Here is a 26954-nt window from a genome sequence, read left to right on the forward strand (position 1 = left end):
CAACCCCTCCAACAAGAAATGAAATAACTGCTTGGATTCATTTCATGGATGGAATATACAGTACAGACGACATCTCAGAAATCATATTGGTCACATACTATATCAAATTTATTGATGAGTAAATGAAATGATTGAAAATTTACTAACATCCGTCAGAAATTTAATGAAAAATTATTTTATCAAAATCAGAGGATACAACGTGAAATTAATAATTTTATGCTTGAATCATCAATAAAAAAAAAAATATGAGTAGAAATAATATGATTTTGTGTGAAAATGTTGGTTTATAATTTAACAATATTGATAATCATTTTATATTCAAGACTGATAAATAAAAATAGACTTTTACAGTGAATACTCCCAATACTGAGTGTGAAAAAAATTTGGGACCTTTCTTTTTTCTTATTTTTTTTCTTTCCTATATTTAGGCAAATTGCCAAGGATAACCATAAGTGAATTAATTCACTATCCTTCTTAAGAAGACAAACTTACACAAGATGCTCTACGTAAACAAAGTCTTATTACAAGTCTTTGCGAGTGGAGTTGTAATTTCTCATTAGAAAAAATCCTGACATATGATAGGATTTGGTCCCAGGACCCATGAATTGGTAGCCAAGAATCATAACCACCAAGCCACAACTCCATATTTTGGAACTCAAAAAAATGTCTGGTTTTGGGAGAGTTTCTGGTTTTCAAAGAATCCGATACTGGGAGAGTTTACAGACAGTATAAAAATACCTTCAAATTAAAAAAAAATTATAAACACGAACAAACCTCTACTACCATACCCTACTTACCCTAATAAAAACATGTTGTCCTTGGGGCAATGGTCCAGGCGCCCAAGTCTGCTGGCCACCAGTACTTCCCATTGACATAGACAGGGCAAGCTGTTGGCTACCTGGGTGGGGATTGGGTGGAGCTTGTGTCACATGGGTCATTACAGGAGTTGGTTGCTGTCCACTGAACATAGATCCCTATAAAGAAAATAACAGTAATATTTCCAAATAAATCAATTTGTTACAAAATAAAAGAAGGACCCCTGGATATCTGGTCCCCTATAATACTAAAGTAGTATATTGTTGCTATTTAAAGATGTATTGTCCCCCTGAAAAAAATAATTTTTTTAATTGTTAAATTGAATATGCCATTTTATTGTCACATAATAGTTATCCACTTTAACAAAAAATTTGATCTAAACAAGATTTATTTACTTGAAAAAACTATAATTTAAAGCAAAAAATGGTCAAATTGGCTTCCAGCCAATATTTTTGATTCAATTAACCATTTATTATATTATAATAATAATAAAAGTGAAAACGTTTGTTTTTTTTTTGGTTTTTTTTTCTATGGAAGTGATTAAGTTTATTAAAACTACAAAATAACCTATTTAAAGTCTGAGTTAATTAATTGTTCATGTTTTTAGGAGACAATACATCTTTAAACATTAGTGTTAGAACTATACAGTACGCAATTATCCATATCACACAGTACATTCAAGACAATGGTATAAATCAAATTAAGTGATTAAGATACAATAGGATTCACAAAACAGTTGCTAAATCTGTTTCCTAAACTAGTACAGATAGCGTGATGGGATCATATCCAATTTTTTGATCTAGACAAAAACTGGATATTCCCAGAACCATTGGGCTCAAAGTATTACAGTCAGATTTTTTTATATAGGGTAATATATTGTTATAAAGTCGGTCAGCGTTATTGAATATCTTTCTACAAATTGGAACACAAAATGACCATTTATTATGTATTTTGATAAAAACTGAATACATTATTTTAAAGACATAAAGAATGTGTTGATTTTAAAATATAATTTATTTCTACCTATAAATCTTTTTTATTTAAACATTTTTTTCTTTTTTTTCACATAGTCTTTCCATTAAAAAAAATACCATCTTTTCCTTCACAATCATTCATCTGCCTCTCTAATTTTTAATCTTTGTCTACACTATAAAATTTTATCTGATAAAAAAAGTAATGTGCCCATATACGGACATGATGTCATATCACCAACATATTAGGGCATATCACTACCATATTTGGGCACATCACACTAGTTTGGTAGTGTAGACAGAGCTTTAGACGTCTTGCATGGTGGTTCTCTCGCTACAGTAATTGATCTTTTCAAATGTATCAGTTACCTATCATTCTCCATTTGCCTCTCACTTAACATTACATTGTCCTCTGCTAGACATTTGCATTAATAATGTTTAAAGGCCAATTTACACAGACGAGCGGTAACGGTAATAAAAATATAGAATCTATGTTATTCTTTATGACCGTTTACACACAAGGTGGACCAGACAGGCGACTTCCTCCTGTATTTAGATTTAGAAATTAGATATATTATTTTTAAAACTTGTTCTTGTTAAAATTCAATTACAAAGCAGAGATGCGAATTATCACTATAAAAGGCTATTGAATATAATCTATAAGTAATGTAATCTAATTTGATACATATAATGCAGCGAGCACTTCGCAGTGTTTTTAATTCAGTTTTCTCTCAGTAAATATCCAATTGAGATTGCTTCTATTTACGATTCTAAAGGTAATCTATTTTTCTTATCTGGAAATTAAAAACTAATATCAATGATGGTATGAGACATAATTTTAAAATCAAGATGTGACTTTACTACACAAGCTTCCCTAAGCTCTGTCTACACTATCAAACTAGTTTTACAAAAATGTGATGTGGCCAAATATGGTAGTGACACTGAAATGTGGTAGTGATATGACATCATCATGTCCATATGGGCACATCACATTTTTTTTGGTCACATAAAGTTTGATAGTGTAGACAAGGTTTTAAACATTCAAGTGATCAAAGATAAAGTATGCATAAAATAATAGTAATATATAGATGCTGTTTTAGTGAGTTAAAAACAAATACCATATGACGAGTCGCCATGCCAATGCCATCCCATAATTTAGGCTAAATGTACACTTTGGTAAATGCAATTCTTGATGTAACCCAGTATAATCCCCAGCCCCTAATCTTCACAAAATTTTGTACCAATACTGCACGGTACTTCATATAATTTTTTCCTGTACTCATTCATAATTTCTCCCATCACTGACTATTCTAACTGTCTTGAATTATAAGATTTAATCTAATATATAAAAACATACCTATTAATTATGTAAGAAAATTACCTATATTATTAAGAAATCCTTAAAGTTAAGTTAAAATCAGGTAATAATTATCATACTAGTTGGCATCTAGGCCCCATGGGTTACTAAAGCCAGCAACAGTAGCTTCCTGTAAACAGTCCCCTGAGCGGCTGTGCTTTTATAGTAGCATCCTCGAAACATATCAAAACCATTTCTAGCCTAGAAAATGATGTAACCACGAATGAGAACATCGAATTAAAACTCAAGATTCACCGACTGATTAAGTCTGAATATTGCCCACAGTAAGTGGTTGATTTGACTTCATTGATAAAAATAGAAATGTTTTTCGTTGAAGAGACGCAGAGACGATGATCTTATCATTGGTTACTAATTAGCCCCGGCATCCGAGGATCAACAGAAAGGGGTACAGTCATAATGTTCAACCCTTTGCCATTCCAAACTCAAACAATTTTTCAAAGTAAATAATAAAAACCTTCACTACAACAATACATGGCTTTCATTTGAAATCATCACTCAAGGAACACGAACAATTATTTGCCAAAAGCCAATTTGTAACATGATGTCGATTTTTCTCTAAGAAATGAAAGCCATATTGGCTGTTCACTTGGGAACTGGTATAGAATGCAGTGCAAGTAACAATGTAATCTTTATCCACATTGTAAATGTGTGTTATAGTGGACTGCAACAACAAAAATACAAATTGTATGTGGCGACAGCGTTTTAATTTATTGTGTTTCGTTTTATTTTATCATAAATAACATATTAACATAGATGTAAAAAATCACTGGTGTGCTGAATGTTGAATGATGTATGTTAAATATGTACAGTTTGTATTCTAGTAATGTTTTTCTGAATGGCTTCCTTCTATTTTGTACTACGAAGTTTTTGCTTCAGAGAGTTAGAAAAAATTGTACTTGTTTAGCTATGGTTTGTAATTACAACTCTAAAATAGTATCTATGTACAAACAAAGTTTCACGTTAAACTCTTTTAAGCAATTTCAGTGCGTTTATGTAACTTAAGCTTTGTGTATAATATAACATACAGTTATGTGAAATAGTACAAACGTCAATTAGACGCTGTAGTAAGCATTGCAAAAGTTAATAAAAAATAGCCTATTTTCCACTAGGCAAATTTGTTTGCGTGAATCAGAAGTGTCAGCTTATATGCATGCGTAGAAAGGGATTTGAAAGATGGAAAAATGAATATGCATTCGTATAAGCTGAATCTCGCGAACAAATTTCGCCTAGTGGAAAATCGCCTTTAGGGACCATGTCAAAAATATTCCACTAAACAATTACTGCAGTAGAATTATTTGGACATGATCCCTTCATATTTGTTTTATATCTATACGTCATCAATTTATCTTTGAATGATTTTATCTGAAGTTAAATATAGAACAGTTATTCAGAAAGCAATTTTTCATCTGTGGATTTATTAGGAAGTATATCTACTTTTGGATTAAGAAAGATTAGATTTTAATCTAGATAATCCAAATTCATAATCTCTCTGACTGAACATACTTGGCATAATCTAGCAGTTTTAGAGTGTCTAGATATTTTGTTTATTATGATTTAAACATACTTATAGAGTATCACGGTGTGACGTCACAACGATAGAGGACGCTGCATGGTTGCTAGCCAACCAAAAAATGCGTTCAGCGCTACTATGTTGATAAACAGTAAAGATCTGTATTACTATCAAATTATGTATCTTAGCTTGATTTTTTGAAGTTGAAGTATAAATAGATTATTAAAAACAAATATTTAGTGATCTTTGAAATTGGTTATCCGCACTTGGCGGATAACCCCTTGTTATTTTAGTTTGTTTTTATTAAAAATTATTAAGTTTTAAAATGACTCGGGCAGACTGAACGCATTTTTGGTTGCGCTACTGTAGGAACCACGCAGCACTACCTAGCGTCGTGACGTCAGCACCGTGATACTCTATATTTAGTTATTTTTATCAAATTATAACAACATTTTAAATTAATTTAATTGGAATGCGCATGGCACATGAACAAAAAATGTTTTTTAAAAGAGTCTTTAAAATGTTGATTTCAAGAAATACCGACACAATTTATTCTATTTCCGAATGAAAGATTTTCAAATACAGTAGGTGTCCCTTTAATAGAGGTTTCTACTGCAATTTCATTTGAATGTAAAAACAATGTCACAACTCACCAATTACGGAATTAGATACTAACCCATGGTTTCCAGACCAACTTTTGTATGAGTCTTAGATATGTGCGATGTACTGCATTGGCAATGAGAAAATCTATGCTAGGATTTGAACCCAAGATTCCGAGATTGGCAAGCAAGCATGCCAACCACCATGCCAAAGTGCCAGTATATGTTCACCATTGTTGTTTGTATGTCATGACTTTTATTTTTACAAAAAAAAGGAAAACAATACTTCTGCCATTTATTCAAAATTATAATTAGGACTTACTGAATAGAAGTACTATAGTATTAGGGATTGTTATTCTACTGCAGTAACTACATTTTGTTTAAATTTTTAATCCGTTTCAATTATTTAGCCAGCCTTTCTGTAGATAATCAAAATCATACACACTGTTTGTTACAGTTACTGAGTCATAAACTTCTACATTGAAAAAAAATAAAATCATACTGTTATTGTAATAAAAAAATATGCAGTTACTGCAGTAACTGTGGTAGAAAAATGTTTGACAGAATCTCTAAATTTCAAATAAAAATTCAATGAAAATTATATCCGAAAAAACTATCTCTATCAAATCAGAATCTTCACATTAAAAAATGTATTATCAAAGCAATTCAAACCGTGCATTAATTTACAAGCAGAGATGAGTAGTTGATGATGATGACGACGATTGGTCAATCTAAACGAACTAAAGGACATCCTTTCTTAATTTGTGTGCATCTATTATTAGTCGTTGGTTGCCTAGCGGTAATAACAGGATGCTGCAGACGCTGAGAATCTACTGACCTGACAAAATACGTAATTCTAACTTCGAAAAATCTAACGATATCACATCTTATCCAATATTGTTTTACGACTTGCAAAATAAAATGACAGCCAAAGCCATGATTAAAATTTGAAATTGCTGAGAAAAATAGAAATCAAAGGCCACTTTCATGTATCTATCTCCTCGGGTATAATCCCACTCCGGGTCTAATCCCACCGCCTTACGTTATGTCTGATTTTACAACAGGCATATACCCATAGTCACATTATTAACTTTCAGTCTGGATGTAGGCCTCTCTCTCTCTCTCTCTCTCTATCTCTAGCCAGTTCAGATGAGATTCTACAAGAAATGCCTACCAATCATTTTTTCCTAAACCAGACTTTAGTCCCACAACCCACACCCCCAGATTTTGATTTATAAGATTGGGCGGGGGGAGGGGGGTGGCGGGGGGAGGGGGTGGCGGGGGGTTGGTGAGAGAGAGAATTTGAATAATACAAATTGTGTAATACATATGTTAAAACTTCTTTTATATAAAATTGACCCAGTTTAAATTCTGCAAAAATTTTTATGGATAACTTTCATTCAACAATTATTATATTGCTATATTAAACCTGTTGAAGCATTAATATGCTGGTTACTATTTCTATCAGGGTCAACTAATTAGGTCACAGGAAGTAAACACTCTCAATATCTCAAAAAGGTCATAAAAACTGTATTAAACAAATTATATGATAAGAGAAATTCAAGTTAAATTTATAAATATCCCAAAAAATACCTATCTGTGTTTAAAAGACCAACAGTTCTATTTCTGTCTGGGTCAACTAATTAGGTCACTTTTCTTTCAATACCTCGAAAAGTTCATAAAAACTGTATAAAACAGTATATAGTAGTATATTTTAAGAGAAATTCAAGTTAAATTCAGATTTAAAGAATTCAAAGTCACATAAAAATAATAAATCTATCTAAGTTTAAAAGACCAATATTTATTCAGAATAAACTTTAATACTATTTGTTACCCTTTGTTTTTTCAAGGACATGAACCAGCTTTCGGTCAGTTGAATTTGAAATGGTGCTAACCGTAATTATTATTTGACCCCTAGACTGATTTTTATTGCCCGGGGCTGGAAGTATTTCATTATAACACCAACTCTGAAAGCAACAACAACTAATCGAAAAAGCTTCAATTTTCAATTGAAATATTCTAATTTAAACAATTTCTATTTAAAGAATTTTATAGCTCACCAAATATTTGCTCTTTTTATTTGCTTACCTTACTTGTTTGCGACAAATAAAACTATTTAATAAATATTCAATTATTACGAGAAATGATAGAGACAGGCTTGCTGAAACAAACTTTTAATATCGTCTGATGATGGGGAAAACAAATTAAGTTGAATACCTCCGGTAGTTATTATTGTTTTGTCCCCAAAAAAACATGAAAAATGAAGATTAATTAAATCAGACTTTGAAAAGGTTATTTTGTAGTTCTAACAAAGACAATAACTTTCGTAGAAAATAAAAGGAAAAAAAATTGTTTTCACTCATAAAATAAGATAAATTTTTAAATTCAACCAAAAATCCATTGGCTGGCAGCCAATTTGACCTTTTTTTGCTTTACATTACAGTTTTTTCAGGTAACTAAATTTTGTTTAGATCCAATTTTTGGTCAAAGTGGATAATGATTATGTGACATTAAAATGGCATATTCAACAACAAAAATGTAAAAATTATTTTTCAGGGTGACAATGCATCTTTAATTGGGGTTTTACAAAATTCACTTTAATGATGTCAAGCAGACAAAGTTTAACCGAACTCACCTGGTTGAACACCTGTGATTGGATAGTTATTGATTGATGTTGCTGTGGTAACATTGCTACAGGATTGTCCACTCTGATTGGATAACCTTGCTTGGTAGGTGAGGATATACCTTGCAATCCCGGAGGGCACACAAACGATGACATTTGCAAAGACTAACAATAATAAACAATGTATATCATCAGTATCAAATTAATATACCACTTATTAATACAATTCATAATAAGAATTCTGTTTTAAGCTCTGTCTACACTATCAAACTAGTTTGAAAATAAAAAATGTGATGTGCCCAAATATGGTAGTGATATGTCTAAATATGGTAAAGCTATGACATCATCATGTTCATATATGGGCACATCACATTTTTTTTGTCACACAAAGTTTGATAGTGTAGACAGAGCTTTAGAGCGATGTCAAAATCTCTACATTTTGTTTAATCTTAAACCTGGTTTAATGCATTTTAGGTTATATCATACAACTGCAACATAGGTACATACTGATATATTTGTAAACATTTGACCTCTTACCTGCTGGAAAGGGTCCGGTCGTGGGTATTGACCATTCCGTTGTTGTGAGCCCTGTGCACTGCCTGCTACACGCTGAGCAATCTGCGGTGGTTGATAAGGGATGTAGGGACCAGATTGGAGGTGATACTGAAGGAAGGGGAACTCTGGGGCTGTCTGGTGAGAGGTACTTGCTAAAGACTGAGCTGACCTCTACAATACAAAAAAAATCAAATTTAGAAAATTCAGAAATCTACAGAAACATTTAGCGGGGAGGGGGAATCAGCAAATAAGGATGGATGACACATGTTTTGTTGAACACTAGTAAAGTGTCTTTCACAACTGTCCCGGCACGGTTCGGTTCGGCGAATCGAACATCAATGTTTTGTTTTCATTACGCACATATCGATTGGTGCACTGCCGCGTGAAAACGAAACATTTTTTTTCAGACTGGATGGGTTACAGTTAGGAGGCAAAGTCTTCTCTGAATTTGTTTTCAATTATGAAATATAAAAAGGTATGGAATATAAATAGGACCTTTGATCTAGAAGGCTAATACCAATTTGGACAAGTTCTGTAAAACTGTTAGTAACTTTCTTTTCCCTATTCTCAATAGGCTATAGTCCTAGACAATTTGAATTAGTTTGGCATTTGCCTGGATAAAACAGAAAAATAAACTTAAACTGCATTTTATTTGAATATATACATAAAATTAATAAATAAATCAATTTGCATTGTGCATAATGTGTTTCATATGTAAAAAATAGAAAAGTAAGAAAAAAGAAAGATCTGTTATCAGTAAGAAAAAAATAATCATTGGTATGTATAATTTTACCTGGTTCTGGAACGCATTAATTTGGTTGTTAATAGCGACATTTAAGTTAGCATTGGATGTTGTTGCACTGAATCCTGGGAATGAAGACTGAATGGTTTCTGTCATGTTGTAGAGTGGAATGCGTCTTTTACAAACGTCCATCATCTGAGCCGACTTCTTTATACTGAAACGAGTTGAATAAAACTTAATTTTGAATCTTTTTAGTATTGATTTTTTTTTCTGGTTTATGAAAAATATTTGTTTTAAATGGCATTTCTTATTCAATACAAACATCGATATGGAGAGGGCGTGGGAGAGTTCAGAAGTAGTGGAGTGGAAGATATGGCAAGGGCTTGAGGGGTTGGGAAAATAGTTTTTTGGACACTTCATTCATGGTGAATTCCAATCATAAATTTAAAAGTTAGTTTAAAGGTCTGTCTACACTATCAACTAGGTTGACAACAAATGTGATATGCCCAAATATGAAAGTGATATGCCCAAATATGGTAGTGATATGACATCATCATGTACATATGGGCATTTTTTTGTCACATAAAGTTTGATAGTGTAGACAGAGCTTAAGACTTCTTTAAGTGGCTGATAGTCCTAAATTTAGCTTGGTGGAAGACCATTATGAAGTTTCTAGACTGGCTAACCAAAACTACAGTTAAAAAAAACCTCCTACTGTAGATAAATGCAAAATAAAATGAATAATGTTAAATAGCAAATAAAATTTCATACACAGTGACTCACATTAATTTTCTAAACATAGGAAATTGCACGTAAAAAGAAACAGGTGAGGTTACCTATGGGTCACTTTTACTTACTGTTTACAATGAGCATACTCTCCGAGGTGCGAGAGGGTCACAAATGAGTGATTTAGCGCCTCGAGAGGCGTGATCCTCTTCTCGGCGTCAATTGTTAACATCCTTTTCAATAAATCCACAAACTCTCGTCTGCAATAATAAAAACAAAAAAACAAAGAGAACAGATTAAATATTGATTATAAGAAAGAATAATTTCTGTATATTTACTTATGTCAAACTTATATTTACATATGCATGACTTACACTTACATATGCATGACTTACACTTACATATGCATGACCTTATATTTACATACTGTATATGCATGACCTTATATTTCTATGCTCACGCTACCCATTCGCGTTTTCGCAACTTGAGATTGGAGTTGTCAATTTGCAAAAAAAAAAAATTATTATATCATTCGCAAAACTTCTTCAAACGACTTCGGCGCCGTCGTTGCCAGCCTATAATAAGTGACAGCGATGTAGCGTTACTTGCCATCAATGACATTTTTTTCGCGTCACTCAAATAAATTAAAACAAGTTTTCCGTTAAGAGGCTTATTCATTGTAAAGGGGAGTAGTTGTAAATCGCGTTATCTGTAAATGTACACGCGCCCGACTAAGGAGAATTCATTTTATGAATAGACATGCGCAGTAATTGTAATTACGAACAAACAAACAAACTGCGCATGTGTTTCATGAAAATATCGCGCAATAACAAACATGCGCATGGACATTCCGCCGACGTCGTAGTTCGTTACGATGTTTTCGCGAGTGAATAAAAAGCATATAAAATAAAACATGAATGAAAACTATTTCTTATTTTATATTGTTTGTGATAAAAGTGAGTGAGTGGCCGAGCGGTTAAGACAGTGGAACCGTAATCACGTAGCCATAACATCGGCAGGGGTTTGAAGCTCACTCACTCCATGGTTCTGGTGGTAGAACGAGTCTTCTCGGATAAGGACTATAAACCGTAGGTCCAGTGTACACAACTTGCTCGTGTGCACTTTAAAGAACCTAGTACATCTTTCGAGACGAGTAGGGGGTTACCCCGGTGTACTAGTACATCCCAGCCACTGATCACCAACTGGGCCCTCTGGGAGATCAGTCTTTGACTGAAGAGGTCACCCAGTATAAAGATAAAACAAACAAACAAACAAAACAAACAAAACAAATCCAGGCAGGCTGCATATGCTGATAATTGATAGAGGCCCGACGCCGATCATACATGACTCGACTGTGGCATAGTCAACCGTTGAATAGGCCTCCTATAGGCTATGGCCATGGCGACTGGTATTGCGTCAGGACGGTGAGGCTGCAGTAGGTCTAACATATTTTAATGCAGTCATGTTTTATTTGTATTTTAATCACATTCACAGAATGAATAAAGATAAAAACAATACAAGACAATATATTTATTTGATGTATCTAGCAAAAAATGTAGCCATTTTCATGGTTTTTAAAATTTGCTAAAGAATTTTCAATTTGGCGAAAAAAAATCAGTGACCTTTGGCAAAATTTTGCGAAAGAAAATTTGACCTTAGCGTGAGCGTAGTATTTATATATGCATGACCTTATATTTACATATGCAAGACCTTATATTTACATATGTACAATATGACTTTATTTACATTAGGATCTTATATTTACAATGCATGACCTATTTTTATTAAGTGATTTACTTGTTGTATATTGGTACATATTAATGATACAGAGTGAGTTGCTTAATCTTGCCGTAATGATTCATAATTTAAATATCTATTAGCACTTGAATTGCTCAAGTGCCTCAGACAAGTACTTTACTACTACTAGAGGCCCAGAAACCCCAAGCCTAGCTGGAAATCTCAGTGAACCTGCCTAGGGAATCCATATGGGTTTAAAAACTTTGGGACTTTCATTCATACAACAGCCTTAAAATGCTCAAGTTCCTCAGACAAGTACTTTACTACTAAAAGTGCAAACTCGAGGCCCAGAAACCCCTGGCTTGGAAACCTACAGTATGCGCCTGCCTAGGGAATCCATCTGGGTTTAAAACTTTGGGACTCTCATTCAAACGACAGCCTTGAAATGCCATCCACATTGAGAATACAAGTTTGTCAAACTGTGGTTATTTTTTAGGCTTGATTCATTCAAGCCCTCTTAAATGCCCCTGGATTTATTATCAGTAACTAGTAGTAAACAGGATGTTAGAGGTCCTGGCAGCCTTGCATGTTGTTTTGGAATAGATTTATATGCCTAGCAGATAGGCAGTAATGTCATAAAACGATACTCTTAATTCAAGGTAGACAAATACATTTAGACTGTACAGTAAATACAGTACCATGAATGGTGATTATTTTACTGTTTTTTAAAATTCAAAATTAATATATTTAGGTATTCTTTTATAATTTTATACAACTCAAAAAAATATTGAAAGGAGTCTCTGCAGTTTCGACATACTGCAAATTAACAATTACAAAACACATGAAATAAAATTGTGAAAGGACAACATCAGCAGTGTTCACACGCACAAGAGTTAATCATGCATAGATCAGAGTTAAGCATGCATAGATCAGAGTTAAGCTGATCCGAATCATATCTGAGTCACATCACAACCAACATTGTGCTTGTGTAACTCTGTGTTGTTAACTTGAATACCTTCAATAGGAACAAGGATATATCTGACATTTAACCCATGTATTTTTGTATTTGAACGCAGAATAAGCTATATCTCGAGATTTACTATTCAACATCGAAAGAGAACAACTAAAGTGAATGTGCATAGTTGTATTTCTGGTCATGTCATTGTGACGCAGACAAAATGACATTAATAGCTGTATTTGCATAACCGAGAGGTTTAATATTTCTAGCACATTCATTGTAGACGAGGTCAGTAGATTAACGGCGTGATGATTAATGTTGATAACATTATGATAACATTATGATACATAAAACATAATTAATATAATCTACAGTTAGAGTTAGTTACATGAAAGCTTATAGACCGTATTAAGAGAACAGGATTAGTACAGGTTAAATTTCTGTCTGGCAAAAAGTGCAGTTTTACGCAATTAAACATGTCTGTCTTTACTGGCATAAAACCAACAAAATATGCAAATGTTATTAGCGGAGTCAGGATAAATTTCTGGTTTAATAACAGTAACGAAGAATTAAATTCCATCAAGCAGAAAATATAAGCAGTTTTATACAATTAATATGCGTGATTTTTATACAAGATATAACTAATAAAAAAACCTAGAAGGCATCAAGAACAAAATAAAATATTTTTTTGTGTAATTATCATCACACTGTTAATATACAATTATAAAATGTCCATCTAGGGTTATCTATAAAAAAATGTTAAAATTGAATTTAATATTTGTATTTGAAATTATTCTTAGTTTTATCATATTATTCAAATTTGAAAATATAAAACCAGTTTTAAATACAATTATATAAATGTCCATCTAGGGTTATCTATAAAAAAAAATTTAAAATTTAATTTAATATTTGTATTTTGTTTTACAAATTATTTTTAGTTTTATCATAATATTTCAAATTTTCCTCTATTTTTACTTTAGATTTATACATGGAGCAAACAACAAACAAAATTTAAATATGTGAATCATACTATATTTCTAATGACGATGGTTAAACAAAATGTAATTACATGCAAAGAAAAGATGTTTAGATTCAATATTCCTGGCTCAATCTGTCGTTATCTACCGGCCTACGTCGTAAATGAATTACAAAGGCTTTTGCAAAGCAGCCCTGGATAAGAATGACGCTCTCTGTTTAATGGACAGAAGTCTGTATTGCGCAATACTCATCTACACGTGAAGTACCGTAAATCTGTTTTTCAAACCTCAAGACTTGCTGTAAAAGCTTTTGAGTGTTTACAGGACATGATTGTTTAAAATACAAGACAGATATTCAGGGATCATGTCAAAATAATTATACTGCAGTTACTACATTTTTTACTGCAGTAACGTACAGTATCATTTTTGTTGAAATTTAGAAGTTTATAAAGCAGTTACTGCAATAAACAGTGTGTATGATTACATCAAAAAGCTTGCTAAATAATTGCATTAAACTGGTAAACAATTAAACAAAATGTATTACTGCAGTAACTGCAGTAGAATAATTCTACTGCAGTATGACCAACAAAGGCTAAAAAAATGATTACATCCAACACATTATGAGGTCATGCCTAAGCCGCCAGCTAGGCTGCACTGATGACCCAGCAGAGTCTACTCTATAATACTGGTCTAGGGGCGCCTTCAGTGGCTAGCCTTGAACCTCTGTTAGCCTTATGAGCCAACAGTGAAAGTCCTATGGCATGCTGGATTAGCACAATATGTCTCCAACTCTCATTGTTACAATTCGTCCAAATCAATAAACATATTTATATAATAACTCATTGCACAAAGATGGACAAAAGAGTTACAGAAACAATGGCAAGAAGGTCTGATAAAGTTCAGTAGAATTTGATAATTTAAAGATAAAACAATTACATATTTTGTTGTTTATTATAAACTAACCAGATTGAACATAGTATTAGTACAGTCAATATAATTAAAATTCCATAGAAAATCTGGAATCACAGATTGTTAAACTCTCTCTACACTATCAAACTTTATGTGACAAAAAAATGTAATGTGCCCATATGAACATGATAATGTTACAGTATATCTACCATATTTGGGCTTATCATTCATCACTACCATATTTGAGCATACACTTTTTTTTGTCAAATTAATTAGATAGAGTAGACAGAGCTTTAGAATAGTTTTAAATTTGTCTTTTTTGCCATTACATTTTCCTTAACTTTCTACTTTCTAAATGCTCTATAAAAATTAAGGCATAATCTGCTAAATGAATTGTTATTTATCATTAACAAAATCAATGTTTTAATTTTAATTAAAAGCATACTGTAGATAAAACAAAACATGCATATTTCATGCTTTAAATACTATTACTACTGTACACATTACTGTACAGTAGGTTGTAGGTAAGTTGGTCGTGTATAACTAATGCCAAAGATTAACATACACCTTGTGTTATAGGTATAGAAATATTAACATCAAGCATCTGAACATGATTAACATACACCTTGTGTTATGTAAGAAACTACACTTTGTGCTAGATAAGAAATGTTAACACTACGAGTCTGAACAGGATTATGTTATGTCAAGAAACTACACCTTGTGTTAGGTAAGAAACAGTAACACTACGAGTCTGAACATGATTATGTTATGTCAAGAAACTACACCTTGTGTTAGGTAAGAAACAGTAACACTACAAGTCTGAACATGATTATGTTATGTCAAGAAACTACACCTTGTGTTAGGTAAGAAACAGTAACACTACAAGTCTGAACATAATAAAATATTTAAAAACAAGTACTAAGCCAGCATAAAGCCTTCGTTGTTGTTATGATCTTTTTATTTACTTAAAGATTAACATTTTCACAAATGTGTGTGCTTCAAATTAACAGTGACGATGTCTACTGATATGTTGAAAGGTCACCAGGCTCTCATTAAGAAATCTAATCAAAGTGACCAATCAGACAAATGTTAAAGTTCATCAGTGATATTGAAAACATACAAAATGCTATGATAACTGTTACATTGTTATTCTTCCAATGGCCTTCAGTTTTCAATTTTAAAAGCTGCTAATTGGTCGATAATTGCGCGAGACTGTATTTATATACCGTATTATCTTGGTTTATAGCCTTTACGTTTTCAGGTGGCCATACAGTATTATAACAATAAAACATTCGGGTGAGTAAGGCTTTTGTAAAAACTGTATCAACAAAATTGGTTTCATTTTATTTTGTAAGTCTGACAAATACAGTAGTAGGAGTAGGAATAGCAAATAAGGGAGAATGTTGCCTGGCCTACTGTAGGTCGAGACACAGCGATTTTGTTTGAAAGGCCACGCAAAGAGCTACAATACAATTTGAACAAAAATGTAAGACATAAAAAGTGCGTGAAACCTTATGGGGGCGCTCTTGGATCCCACCTACAACGCTATGCTCTATCTGGCTCGCATCCTGATTTATTAATTACAATCGGCCCACATTAGAAAACTGTTAAAAATCCCTTCTCTATTGGCTTCTGAGAAATTATAGCGTTAATTCTTCGTAAAACTGATGTTAACAAATTATTTGTTTAACTGTAATTATTGTATAATTTACATTTCAAATCATATTTTAAAAAAAATAGAAAGTGATTAAAAGATGAACTTATTCTTAATCAATTTCTACTGAAAAGAATTTTAAATATTCATTACCGATTTTTAATTTACTAAATAGTTTTTCTGAAGATGACATCGATGGCTATCTTAGAACTAGGACGACTCTCAATCACTTTACGAGAAATCTCATCATCATTTTTGATATTACAAAAACATGTCGTCTCCCAGCGTTAATACAAAAAACAATAAAACTGTTTAAACTTTTCCATTTAAAAAATCCCTTTTGATTAATACTGTACAGACGATCGTGTTAATAATTTTGATACATACAATGCTGTAGTTTATATGATTTTTAAATTCAATTATTTGATTAAACGCAAACTATATTAATTTGAGTTTATTTGGAATACTCACAAAAATTATGGAGTGAATTCTCTCACATTACGTTACATAATACTTCACTTAATTTATTTTGCGTCCAAATTTCAATATTATAGTATTCAAATTATTTCCATTTTTAGCTGTTTGCCACGGTGTCGAAATGCTTTAATTTGGCAGTACAATTTGTGACACTTTAAATAACTAAAGTACTACTCAATCAACCTGCCTCAACAAGCTCAACCCACCCCGAATCCCTTTTTTCCATATCTACCCCATAAACCAGTAGAAACAGGCCCTCAAATTATATTGTAGAAAACATTTTGTTTTATTTAGCCATGACTGTAGATAACAACTTATTAAATCACAAACAGCTAGGGAGTTAATTAATCAAGAAGTTCATCCACCATTTAATGAGAAGTTAAGGAGTCTAGCAAACTCAATAATATTCATCAACACTAAATTTGCACACAGTTGGATTCACTGACAAACATGGTTCGCACAGGTCACTGTATTCTACAAACTGCTTAGCTGATAAATTTAATATTCAATTTTCGTCACTGAGGTGAGAAATTCATTAGCAAAACAGCCATCAAGCTTGTGGAAATAACCTGCCAATGTTTGGGTAAAAAAACAAGCAGTTTTTCGAAATCCCTAACATCATTCTCAGATAATCTAAATTTAAAAATGCAAAATACTATACATTATTAATGTTGTAATGTTTTTAGTAACACACTGTTTACAGTTAGTTACTTTACTGTATGTACTTAGTCTAGGAAATACCCGAACTAACACTACAGTTACTCGTATTTAAAAGTGCTAACAATTTAAAATAATAATATAATAGACATTCTTATATAGGGCATAAGCAAGCTCTCGATGTGCTGCACATTATTACCCCGGGCATTTTTTTTTATCAAACACGCATGGAAACATACTTTCATAAATGTAGCTAGTAATCAGCGCAAAGTTGTGTCTTGATCTATAAACCGGGTTCCCATTTATACACCTGGGTGGAGAGAGGCAAATGTACAGTATTAAATTTAAAGTGTCTTTCTTAAAGGATACAAGCAATGCGGCGAGTATTGGATTCGAACCACAATTTAACGATCCGAAATCTAACGGCCAGCACGCTGCACAACACGCCTTCACTCAAAAGATCCTTTTAATGTTAAATAAATTGTTAAAAAGCTAATAATTGTGACAGATGACGTATCAACAATTCTTTTTGTATTTCTTTAAAGATTTAAAAAATGTTTAAAATGTTTTTAATTTTAATGATCTCAAACAAGCATTAAACTGAAGAATATTCATACTGTAGACACAATCAAATTACAAAAGTTCTAAAGGCGTTTGTTGCACAATGCGGCTAGTTAAGCTAATGTACAGTGTTGTATGTCTACACTATCAAACTTTATGTGACAAAACAATGTGATGTGCCCATATATGGACATGATGATGTCATATCACTACCATATTTGAGCATATCAATACCATATTTGAGCACATTACACTTTTTTGTCACACTAGTTTGATAGTGTAGACAAAAACGCTTCTTTCTCTATGGTAATTACAGTATTAGTTATTACACAATTCTATGAGAATTAGGGTACAGTGCTTGGAGACTTTGAAGAAACTTACATTTTTTTTTTGTCAAATTAGTTTGATAGTGTAGACAGAGCTTTAGAGTTTGATCAAAACATTCAGCTTCATCATTAAAAACTGTTTAAATAAATTAAAGAGTAACCTAAACTACAGTACATCAAATCACATTCAATCCATGAACAGTTGGTATTTATAGATAATGAAAGATATTTTATTTCTTTATTAAGGTTTCGTTACAAGGTCTCATGACCTAGTTATCAAATTGACCTCATTCTGATTAAAAACTAATTAATTTCTCTATTTATCTAGGTTTGAAGTTTCATGTGTGAACAAGAAATTGACCTTGATAAGTGACTCATACAGTATACTGTGTGTGAACATATACTATGTTGGAGGTCTACCGAAACTCTAAAGCTTGGTTCCCACTAGAGACACAAGTGACAACATAACGCAACCTACAAAACGCAAGAAAATGCCCTTCAATATTTGTGTTTTCCCCCACCTGCGTGAAATCAAACCTACAGTACAGTATTGCGTTGTCAGTTCCCACTTGTGATTATGCAATACATCGTTACAGTGCGTTCTAGTGGGAACCACGCTTAAACGTCAGGTGGTTCCTATAATAATGTTATACCAATGTTTTATTTTGTACAGGTACATGAAAACGGAGGATTCCATTCCAATTTAAACTCAATGTACAGTAACAAAAGTCATTGAAATTATGCAATCGGTGAAAATACAGAAATTTAATAAAATAATTTAATTATAAAACGTTCTATAGTATAAAATTAGAATTAAACACCTTTTACTTCTTCTCTTTTAAATCATTCAACACAGAATAAACTATTGGGCAATTTTGACTAGGCTTATCTTGTGAGGAGTGACTGAATGGTGAATGAACCAGATCCAGGATTTCTCTACACCTACAGAGAGTAGACAGGTTCTGTAATAAATACAGGTATAGCCCAACCTTTGATATAAGCCCACTCAATATTTTCATAAAAATTGACAAACTCAGAAAAAAGTCAATCAATAATTTAAATATCTGAGTAAACATATTTCTTTAAAATTTATGAATGTTAGTATTTTTGTTACAGAAAAAGAATAAATTAGGAAAATATTCAAATTGTTTTCTGGTGTAAAAATTTGACGATCAACATTTTTCAATCATTGTGTATCCAGTTGACAAGTTTATAGTCCTGGTACTCGCAGTACAGTAGTAAATGACAAATCTCCGAAATCCCTCAATTTAATACAAAAATAAAAGTTTCGCATATTTTAATTTGAGTGGGTCATCCATTTGTTATTTTTATCTTTTAAATAAATTTATTACTAAATGGCGCACTTTTTCTCGTTCTGCCATGAACTTGGCGCCAACTTCCTCTCTTTGATTCATCTAGAGGAAGTGAGACTGTCTTTCGGTTTATAAGTACACATGCTTCTTTTCAATTAATCTATTATAAAGGGTTGGGCTGTACTTAAACTAAACTAGACAATTAACAAGCATTGATTAAAACTGGTCCGCCAGCCAATGGTCAGTTAAATGCATGGCAGACCAGTTTACATAGTCAAATTTCAGTAAAATCTGACGAAATATCAATAATTTTATTCAATTCACCTTGTCGCGATTTCTTTACAAAATATTTCACACCTGGGCTGATTTTCGATACCTCATTTTTAGTTTTTTAAAGTTCAGGTATTAACAGTATTTTGGTTATTTGTAGGCCTCCCTATTATATAGGCCCATATTCTGTGACCAGTAAAAGGAGAGGAGGATCAGTAAAAATGTAATTTTATTGGTCCTCTTGTCTAGTTAAAAAAAAACCTTAATGGAGGCCCAGTTAAAATATCTAAAAGATCATCTACTGCAGTATAGAGCTATAAAAAATATGATGTGTCCATTTTTATAGACATGATGTCATACATCACTACCATATTTGGGGACACCATACTTTTTGTGTAAATTTTGACTGTGACTGTGACTGAGTGAATTGAAACTTTTGATATCAAAATAAAACGCCTTATTGTGTTTTTTTTTTCAGACAGATTCAGGTAGTAGGAATTAAGTGTACAACTCCTAACTAATGTATTCACCAGCGAAATAGATTCTATCTAAAATTCCCAAGGCTAAGCATCTTATAAAGTTACATATGAAAACATGTTACCAGGAAACCAGAGCTCACCAGGGATCTTAAAGCAAAGAGCAATGGTGAAATCTCACAAATCCACATTAATAGACAAATCCTTTAAAAACATTTTATGAGGTAAATAACAATCATTCTGAACCCATTTTCCAATCAACACTATATCCAGTCGGACAAATTCCACGATGCTGCGTTACGTGTGAATTACACACTCTGCCTCATACCATAGGCACCAACCTTCCATAATACAGTACACACATGTGATACATATATGACGCTCTATCATATAACTTGCCTATGATACTGTGAAGATACAGTACCTAAAAAGTGGTGCCATTTTTTGGAATACACAAATTATGCCAATTAAACACTATCTATTATTACTGAAACTTCCATCCAATGTGACATCTTTGTGAAATTTTTTATTAGTACCTTCCTATTCTAAGACAGTATTCGTGTCATGGAAACTTAAGTGATTAAGTCTTTGCACGATCTTAAGTACAGGGTGATAAGAAGATTCTCACCACACGTTAATCTTAAGCCGATTGAAGCAACAACGTTTCCTTTAAAAACAGAAGTTCAATATGTAAACAATTTTTTTTTTGGTGAAAATCTGGAGAAATACACAAAACCATTTAAAGATGTATTGTTCCCCTGAAAATTTTTTTTTTTCAATTTTGTTGTTGATTTTAATGTCACATAATAGTTATCTACTTTTTTTTAAACTGTAAATGTCAAAATGGCAAATTGGCTGCCACGCCAGCCAATTATTTTTTTTTTTTAATTTGACCACTTATTTTGTTATTTTATATGAATAAATATTATTTTTTTAGTATTTTTTTTTTTTTTTTTGGAAGGGATTGATTTTATTAAAACTACAAAATAACCTCTTCAAAGTCTGATTTAATTAATTTTCATTTTTCATGTTTTTGGGGGACAATACATCTTTAATAACAGTCGACCAAAATAATAAAAACTATCTTGAAAACTTGCTTCTCTGCTTTTGAATATTTTATAGTTCTAACATGCAAATTTTTGCATATCGAAGGAGATACTAATCTTCCCTCATCTAATTACGTAGCTACACTTTAATGATGAATGTTTAACTAATTCTTATTGTAAATATGTCAAACATGAGGCCTAAACATTTGTTACAATGCCCAGACACATACTTTACTGTATTTAAAACAAGAATTCAATTATTTGACGATAGGTACAGTAGCATGAACACGACAAAACAGACAGAAATGTGGATTATCAACAAAATCTACAAAAATTAATAATGTTTTTAATATTTAAAAGTAAAACCCATAAAGTATCTTGTGTTCTGAGCCACGAAATATGTGTATTCAGGCATGAAATTATATACATCATTCTTGTAATCTAAATATACAGTACCCCAGAAAAAATGGTTATGTCAAAAACCAAGTTCACTTAGATAGAGACTGTTCGTTTTTTATATTGCATTCATTTAGATTAAAAACATGTTAAAGTTCAGCTACGAATCAGAATTATTATTGTGTGATCAACAAATAATACTATTTAATACAACTTTATCACATATTTTCCTAATCCAGGTAAAGTGCAATTTTGCTTTGTACAATTACCAACTAGTACAGTTAATACGCGAGTTCAGAAATAACTTCATCCATCCATAACTTTGTTTACAGCCAAGAACCATGGTTTATACTTAAAGCTCAGATACAGGCATGAATTTTAAATATAATATTTGGTTAATTGTACATAAATCAAATATTTGTAACAGAAATCGAGACGAAAAAACATGAATTTCCCTTAATATGGTCAAATACAAAATTTGGCAAAATTCTACCATAAAAACCAGGAAGACCTTTTTTCAGTAGTTAGGTAGTTAACCTAATGTAATAACATGTCTGGTTGGTGACTAGACGGTGAAAAAAGATGGTGGATATACGGTGGATAATTTTTGCTATAGCATGAAAATAAAAATCTGAAGTTGAATAAAAATATCAGAAATGTAATATTCAAGTTATATTACCTATATTTAGTCATCTGATAACATTTTTTACCACACCATTTATTTTTCATAGCTTTTTAAAATGCCTCTCTATTTACAAAATTTGTGTACAAAAGAATAGAGATTTTACTATGTAATTTGAACTATCCCCCCACTGATAAGAAAGTGCTTATTTTCAACAAGCTCATGTAACACAAATAAAATCCCAAAAATTATGAAACATAGGGGAAACTGTAGATCGATAATTATTGGAATGTATGATCAATAGAAATTTTGTGCCCGCACCTGGCCTTTAAAAATCACGGAATAACTACAGTTAGGAGACTAGAGCAGGAAGGGAAGGGTGTCAAAAACGTTGAGGGTGTTGGAGGAAAAATAAAATAAGTTATAAAGTTACTGTATAAAATAGCTACTAGGTGGTACATTGAAATAAAGCTCTGTCTACACTATCAAACTAGTTTGACAAAAAAAGTGTGATGTGATCACATTTTTTGTCACATAAAGTTTGATAGTGTAGACAGAGCTTTAGGCTTTGCTTAGGGTGGAAGGCCTTAAAATTATTTAAGCTTTGTTCCAACTTCGACACAACGCAAGACTGTAAATGCAACTTGACCAATCACAACATGATATGTCATCTGAACTGTCGCTTGTGACTGGGTTGAGCTTACGTCCTTACGTTGCGCCATAGTGGGAACCAATCTTTAGGCTTTGAAGAAGATTGGTTCTGTCCAAACCCATAGTTGTACAAGCTGTACACTTTTAAAGAGGATGTACTTATGCCAAATTTCGTCTTGCTTTTGGTAACTGGTTGTCCTCCTAGAACAAGGCCTTTTAAAAAATTCTGGCGATTCTACTTTTGGGAGAGAGTGTACAATAATTGTTGATAGTTTCGTTTGATGTTTGAGAATTAAAAATACACACATACCTGTCTGCCTTTTCGGCTAAAAGTTCTGTTCCTTCTAAATCAGGTGGTAGGTTCACTTGAGCGATATCATCCAAACAGTTGAAGATATATTTACGCGCTTCTTTTGATTTAATTCCTGTTTCGCCCTCATGTTCTTCTGCTTTCTGTTATTTAAAAAAACAACACAAAAATAAAACTTAGTCTTAACCTTTGTCTACACTATCAAACTAGTGCTCAAATATGGTGGTGATGCTTAAATATGGTAGTGATATGACATCGTCATGTCCGTATACAGTTTTATATTGTAGGCAGAGCTTTATATTGGCCATGTAAAAGAAGTTGTAGTGCAGGAAAAAATCTCAATGATTTTAAACAGTAGAGCTCCTCCTTTGGAATAGAGTTTCCATAAAAAAACAAATATTCCAACACTTCAAAATATAGAACCTTTAAATTTAATCAATACAATTTAGAAAAGGAATAATTTCAACATCTATAATTTTAACTGAAACATTTCAGGTTTGTCTATTTTATTAAACATAAACAAGTCATTTATTTTAGATATATTAATAACGTCTTTCTCCTATTAGAGCAAATAATGTAGACTTAGTTTTATCACCATTCAAAATTAATATACTGTCACTTTATTGCTAAATCTATGAAAAATAAACAAATGGAAGACTTCAACGAAGAAACACTTAAACCACTCTAATCAACAAGTGACCATGTGATTGGACACTGACCGCGTGATTGGACAGTACACTAATTAGTACACCTTCGCTTAATTGCCAATTTACTTGTTTATTTCAAGTTGCATTCATTTCTATGAAATGTTTAGCAAAGCTGTCATTCGTCCTAAGATGTTTTTCATTAAACAGGAAATCATTCTATATTTAGCAATCATGATTCTCTAGCTTACTCATTTTTTTATCACTTCCACAAATGTGTATGAATTTATTTTTTTTTAGCAGTTAGGGGGTCAAATCCAAAGTTTCCCACATCCCCAAACCCATCTCTCTAAAATTAATTTAAATTCCATTACTTATAAATTTGAATTATATTTAATATTTTGTGATAATAAACACATTAGATAGGAATTCACATTTAACCTTTTATAAGAATTAATAATACAAATCAAGAGACAATTTTATTCACAATTACTTAAAAATACCAAATAACAAATTTAAATATTTTCAGTTGAATTTCACACAAATAGATGAATGAATATCTTTTTCTAAATACTGTAAGTATTAAAATAAATATGTGGGGCATTCTTTTCATCATTCAAACCTTTGAACAATGATTTTTAAAATGCAACCTGAAAGCTGTATTAAACCATAAGCTCCAAGCTCACCAATATACAGTACAGTAGTTTGCGTGATCTTTTAAAATACACTAAATACTGTATGTTTCAGCTAGCTTCTTTTGGGTGGCGATTGTTACTGCAAACTATTTTTTTTTGTATTACACCTTATAATACTCCAGCTTATATTGACAATCAAGGGGCCCTCTTGATGAGTGACTGTATACTAGTAGACTGGGGTAACTTCCTACTAGTCTCGAAAGATGTACTAGGTTCTTTAAAGTGCAACATGAGTCAGATGTGTACACTGGACCTACGGTTTATAGTCCTTATCCGAGAAGAATCGTTCTACCGCCAGAACCATGGAGAGAGTGAGGCTCAAAGCCTTGCCAATGTTAATATGGCAAGGTATTACGGTTCCACTGTCTTAACACTCACTCACTAGTCTTACTACAGTACATGTCAAGTAACTAATATATTAAATTTATGCAAAGATTTCATGAAATCCAGAAAGAGTATTAAGTATCACCATAAGACTTTGTATTCATAGACCACATTAATTCACAAAGTGTGCTAAAATCAGGTTCACCTAATGACACCGTTTTCATTTAACCACCTTCTTGAAGTAAATCCACCCAACAAAGAAAGATCCTATTCCAGATACTGATTGATAAGCTGGTACCTTCATACGTACCTTTAACCGCCACAGTGGGAAGTTAGCGTCGCAGTCACGTTTGAAGAATCGGGTTGTTTTTGTGGCAGAACTCAAAAGCCTGTCAGCTGGCAAACCCTGTGTCTGTGAGATGTATCGAATCTAAAATGCAAAAATAGAAGTCATTTTATCATTTTATTTAAAAAACAAGGTCAACATATTTGCCCGAGCTACAATTTTCTTGTGAAGTAAAATTAATAGGTATGTGACATTCTAAAATTCAAAAGAATGCAAAAAAAAAATGTTTATTTGATCTCTTTTATTGCCAAAATATTTCCTTCAAAAGATTTAAATTATGTAACTTTGCAGTTCTATTTTGATCTGTTTATCTTTTGGCTAAAGGAGAGATTTATGGTTTCAGTAAAAACTGCATAATCATGTGATTCTGTCATGTGACGTATCGTGAGAGATCTTTCACATTGATGTGGTCACCGAGGATCATCAGAAAGAGGAAGTCAAATCAAATTTATAATTTCTTAAATAAAACTTATGTTTTCACAATTTAAAACAACAGTCTTAAGCTCTGTCCACACACTATCAAACTTTATGTGACAAAAAAGTGATGTGCCCATACCTGTATATAGACATTATGTCATATCAGTACTATATTTAAGCATTACTACCATATTTGGGCACATCACACTTTTTTTGTAAAACTAGTTTGATAGTGTAGACAGAGCTTTAACCAAATTATACAATTTGTGATATACTAAAGATTAGAGCAAGTTTCAAAAGGTTAAAGGTTAAAAGGTCAAAATGAGTATTGGATTATTGGAAGATACTTTATACCACACATAACTCTCCTCAAGTGATAATGATAAGCTGTTAAAACTGTTAAATAAATTTATTTTTACTGTTATATAATGCCTTTGTATTACATAAGGAAAGTACCGTACTACCCTCAAATTTATTTATTGATCACACATCAACTTTCAAGATATGGTATGGGATTATTTAGACACATAAAAAAAGGCAGCTTATAAAAAATACAACCCGTCATCACCTTTGTTCAATTCATTAATTTTTGTTTGCCTTAATCCATACAATAATCAATAATTAATAATCAATACATTGCAACTACTCTTTTACTTAGTTATCCGCACTTGAACATGAACATGTGTGAACATTGTAAAAGTGATTTTTTTTTTAGTTTACTTTTCATTTTTACTGCAACAGTAAATACATGTTCACACACGCATCATAACTTGTATTATACGTAGATCTTCAGTTTGCAAAAGATCTCTTAGGTCGACCACTAATCCATCTGCACTTTTTGTTCCACCCAGTCGCCTATGGTGATCGAGCTTTTGCAGTTGCAGCTCCTAAAATGTGAAACAATCTTCCTGATCCTATTAAAAATGCATCCTCTATCAGTTTTCAAAACACTCTTAAAAACCCATCTTTTTTCTTTGCAATTTCTGTCTGCTTTTTCTCACAGCGCTTTGGGACAATCTTTCGATTGTATTAGCTCTATAAATCGAACATCATTACATTATGATGGTTCACTAGTAATATCTTGACCCGTGTCTTAAGGTAAACTTCGCTGTCATTTTCCATCAGCCAAGTTGATACTCAGAAACATGTTAATGCACTTTCCAAAAGTACTTTGAACTTAGGCTCTGTCTACACTATCAAACTACTGTAGTTTGACAAGAAAGTGTGATGTGCCCAAATATAGTAGTGATATACCCAAATATGGTATT

The 26954-nt window shown here is 32.2% G+C and overlaps 1 protein-coding gene across 1 annotated transcript in view; it reads right to left on the reverse strand.

Moving 5' to 3' along the window:
* Positions 1 to 26954, reverse strand: part of LOC140054918 (homeodomain-interacting protein kinase 1-like) — a 66937-nt gene that overhangs the window by 13457 nt on the left and 26526 nt on the right. The window contains exons 4-10 of the mRNA XM_072100041.1: positions 25234 to 25353; positions 23261 to 23403; positions 10052 to 10180; positions 9246 to 9408; positions 8435 to 8623; positions 7910 to 8062; positions 798 to 974 (exon numbers count right to left, since the gene is read on the reverse strand). Of these exons, the coding sequence (XP_071956142.1) occupies positions 798 to 974; positions 7910 to 8062; positions 8435 to 8623; positions 9246 to 9408; positions 10052 to 10180; positions 23261 to 23403; positions 25234 to 25353 (1074 nt within the window). The remainder of the gene's footprint in view (positions 1 to 797; positions 975 to 7909; positions 8063 to 8434; positions 8624 to 9245; positions 9409 to 10051; positions 10181 to 23260; positions 23404 to 25233; positions 25354 to 26954) is intronic.

The sequence above is a fragment of the Antedon mediterranea genome, chromosome 7 (genome assembly GCF_964355755.1).
Source record: "Antedon mediterranea chromosome 7, ecAntMedi1.1, whole genome shotgun sequence".
In the NCBI taxonomy this organism is placed as follows: Eukaryota; Metazoa; Echinodermata; class Crinoidea; order Comatulida; family Antedonidae; genus Antedon; species Antedon mediterranea.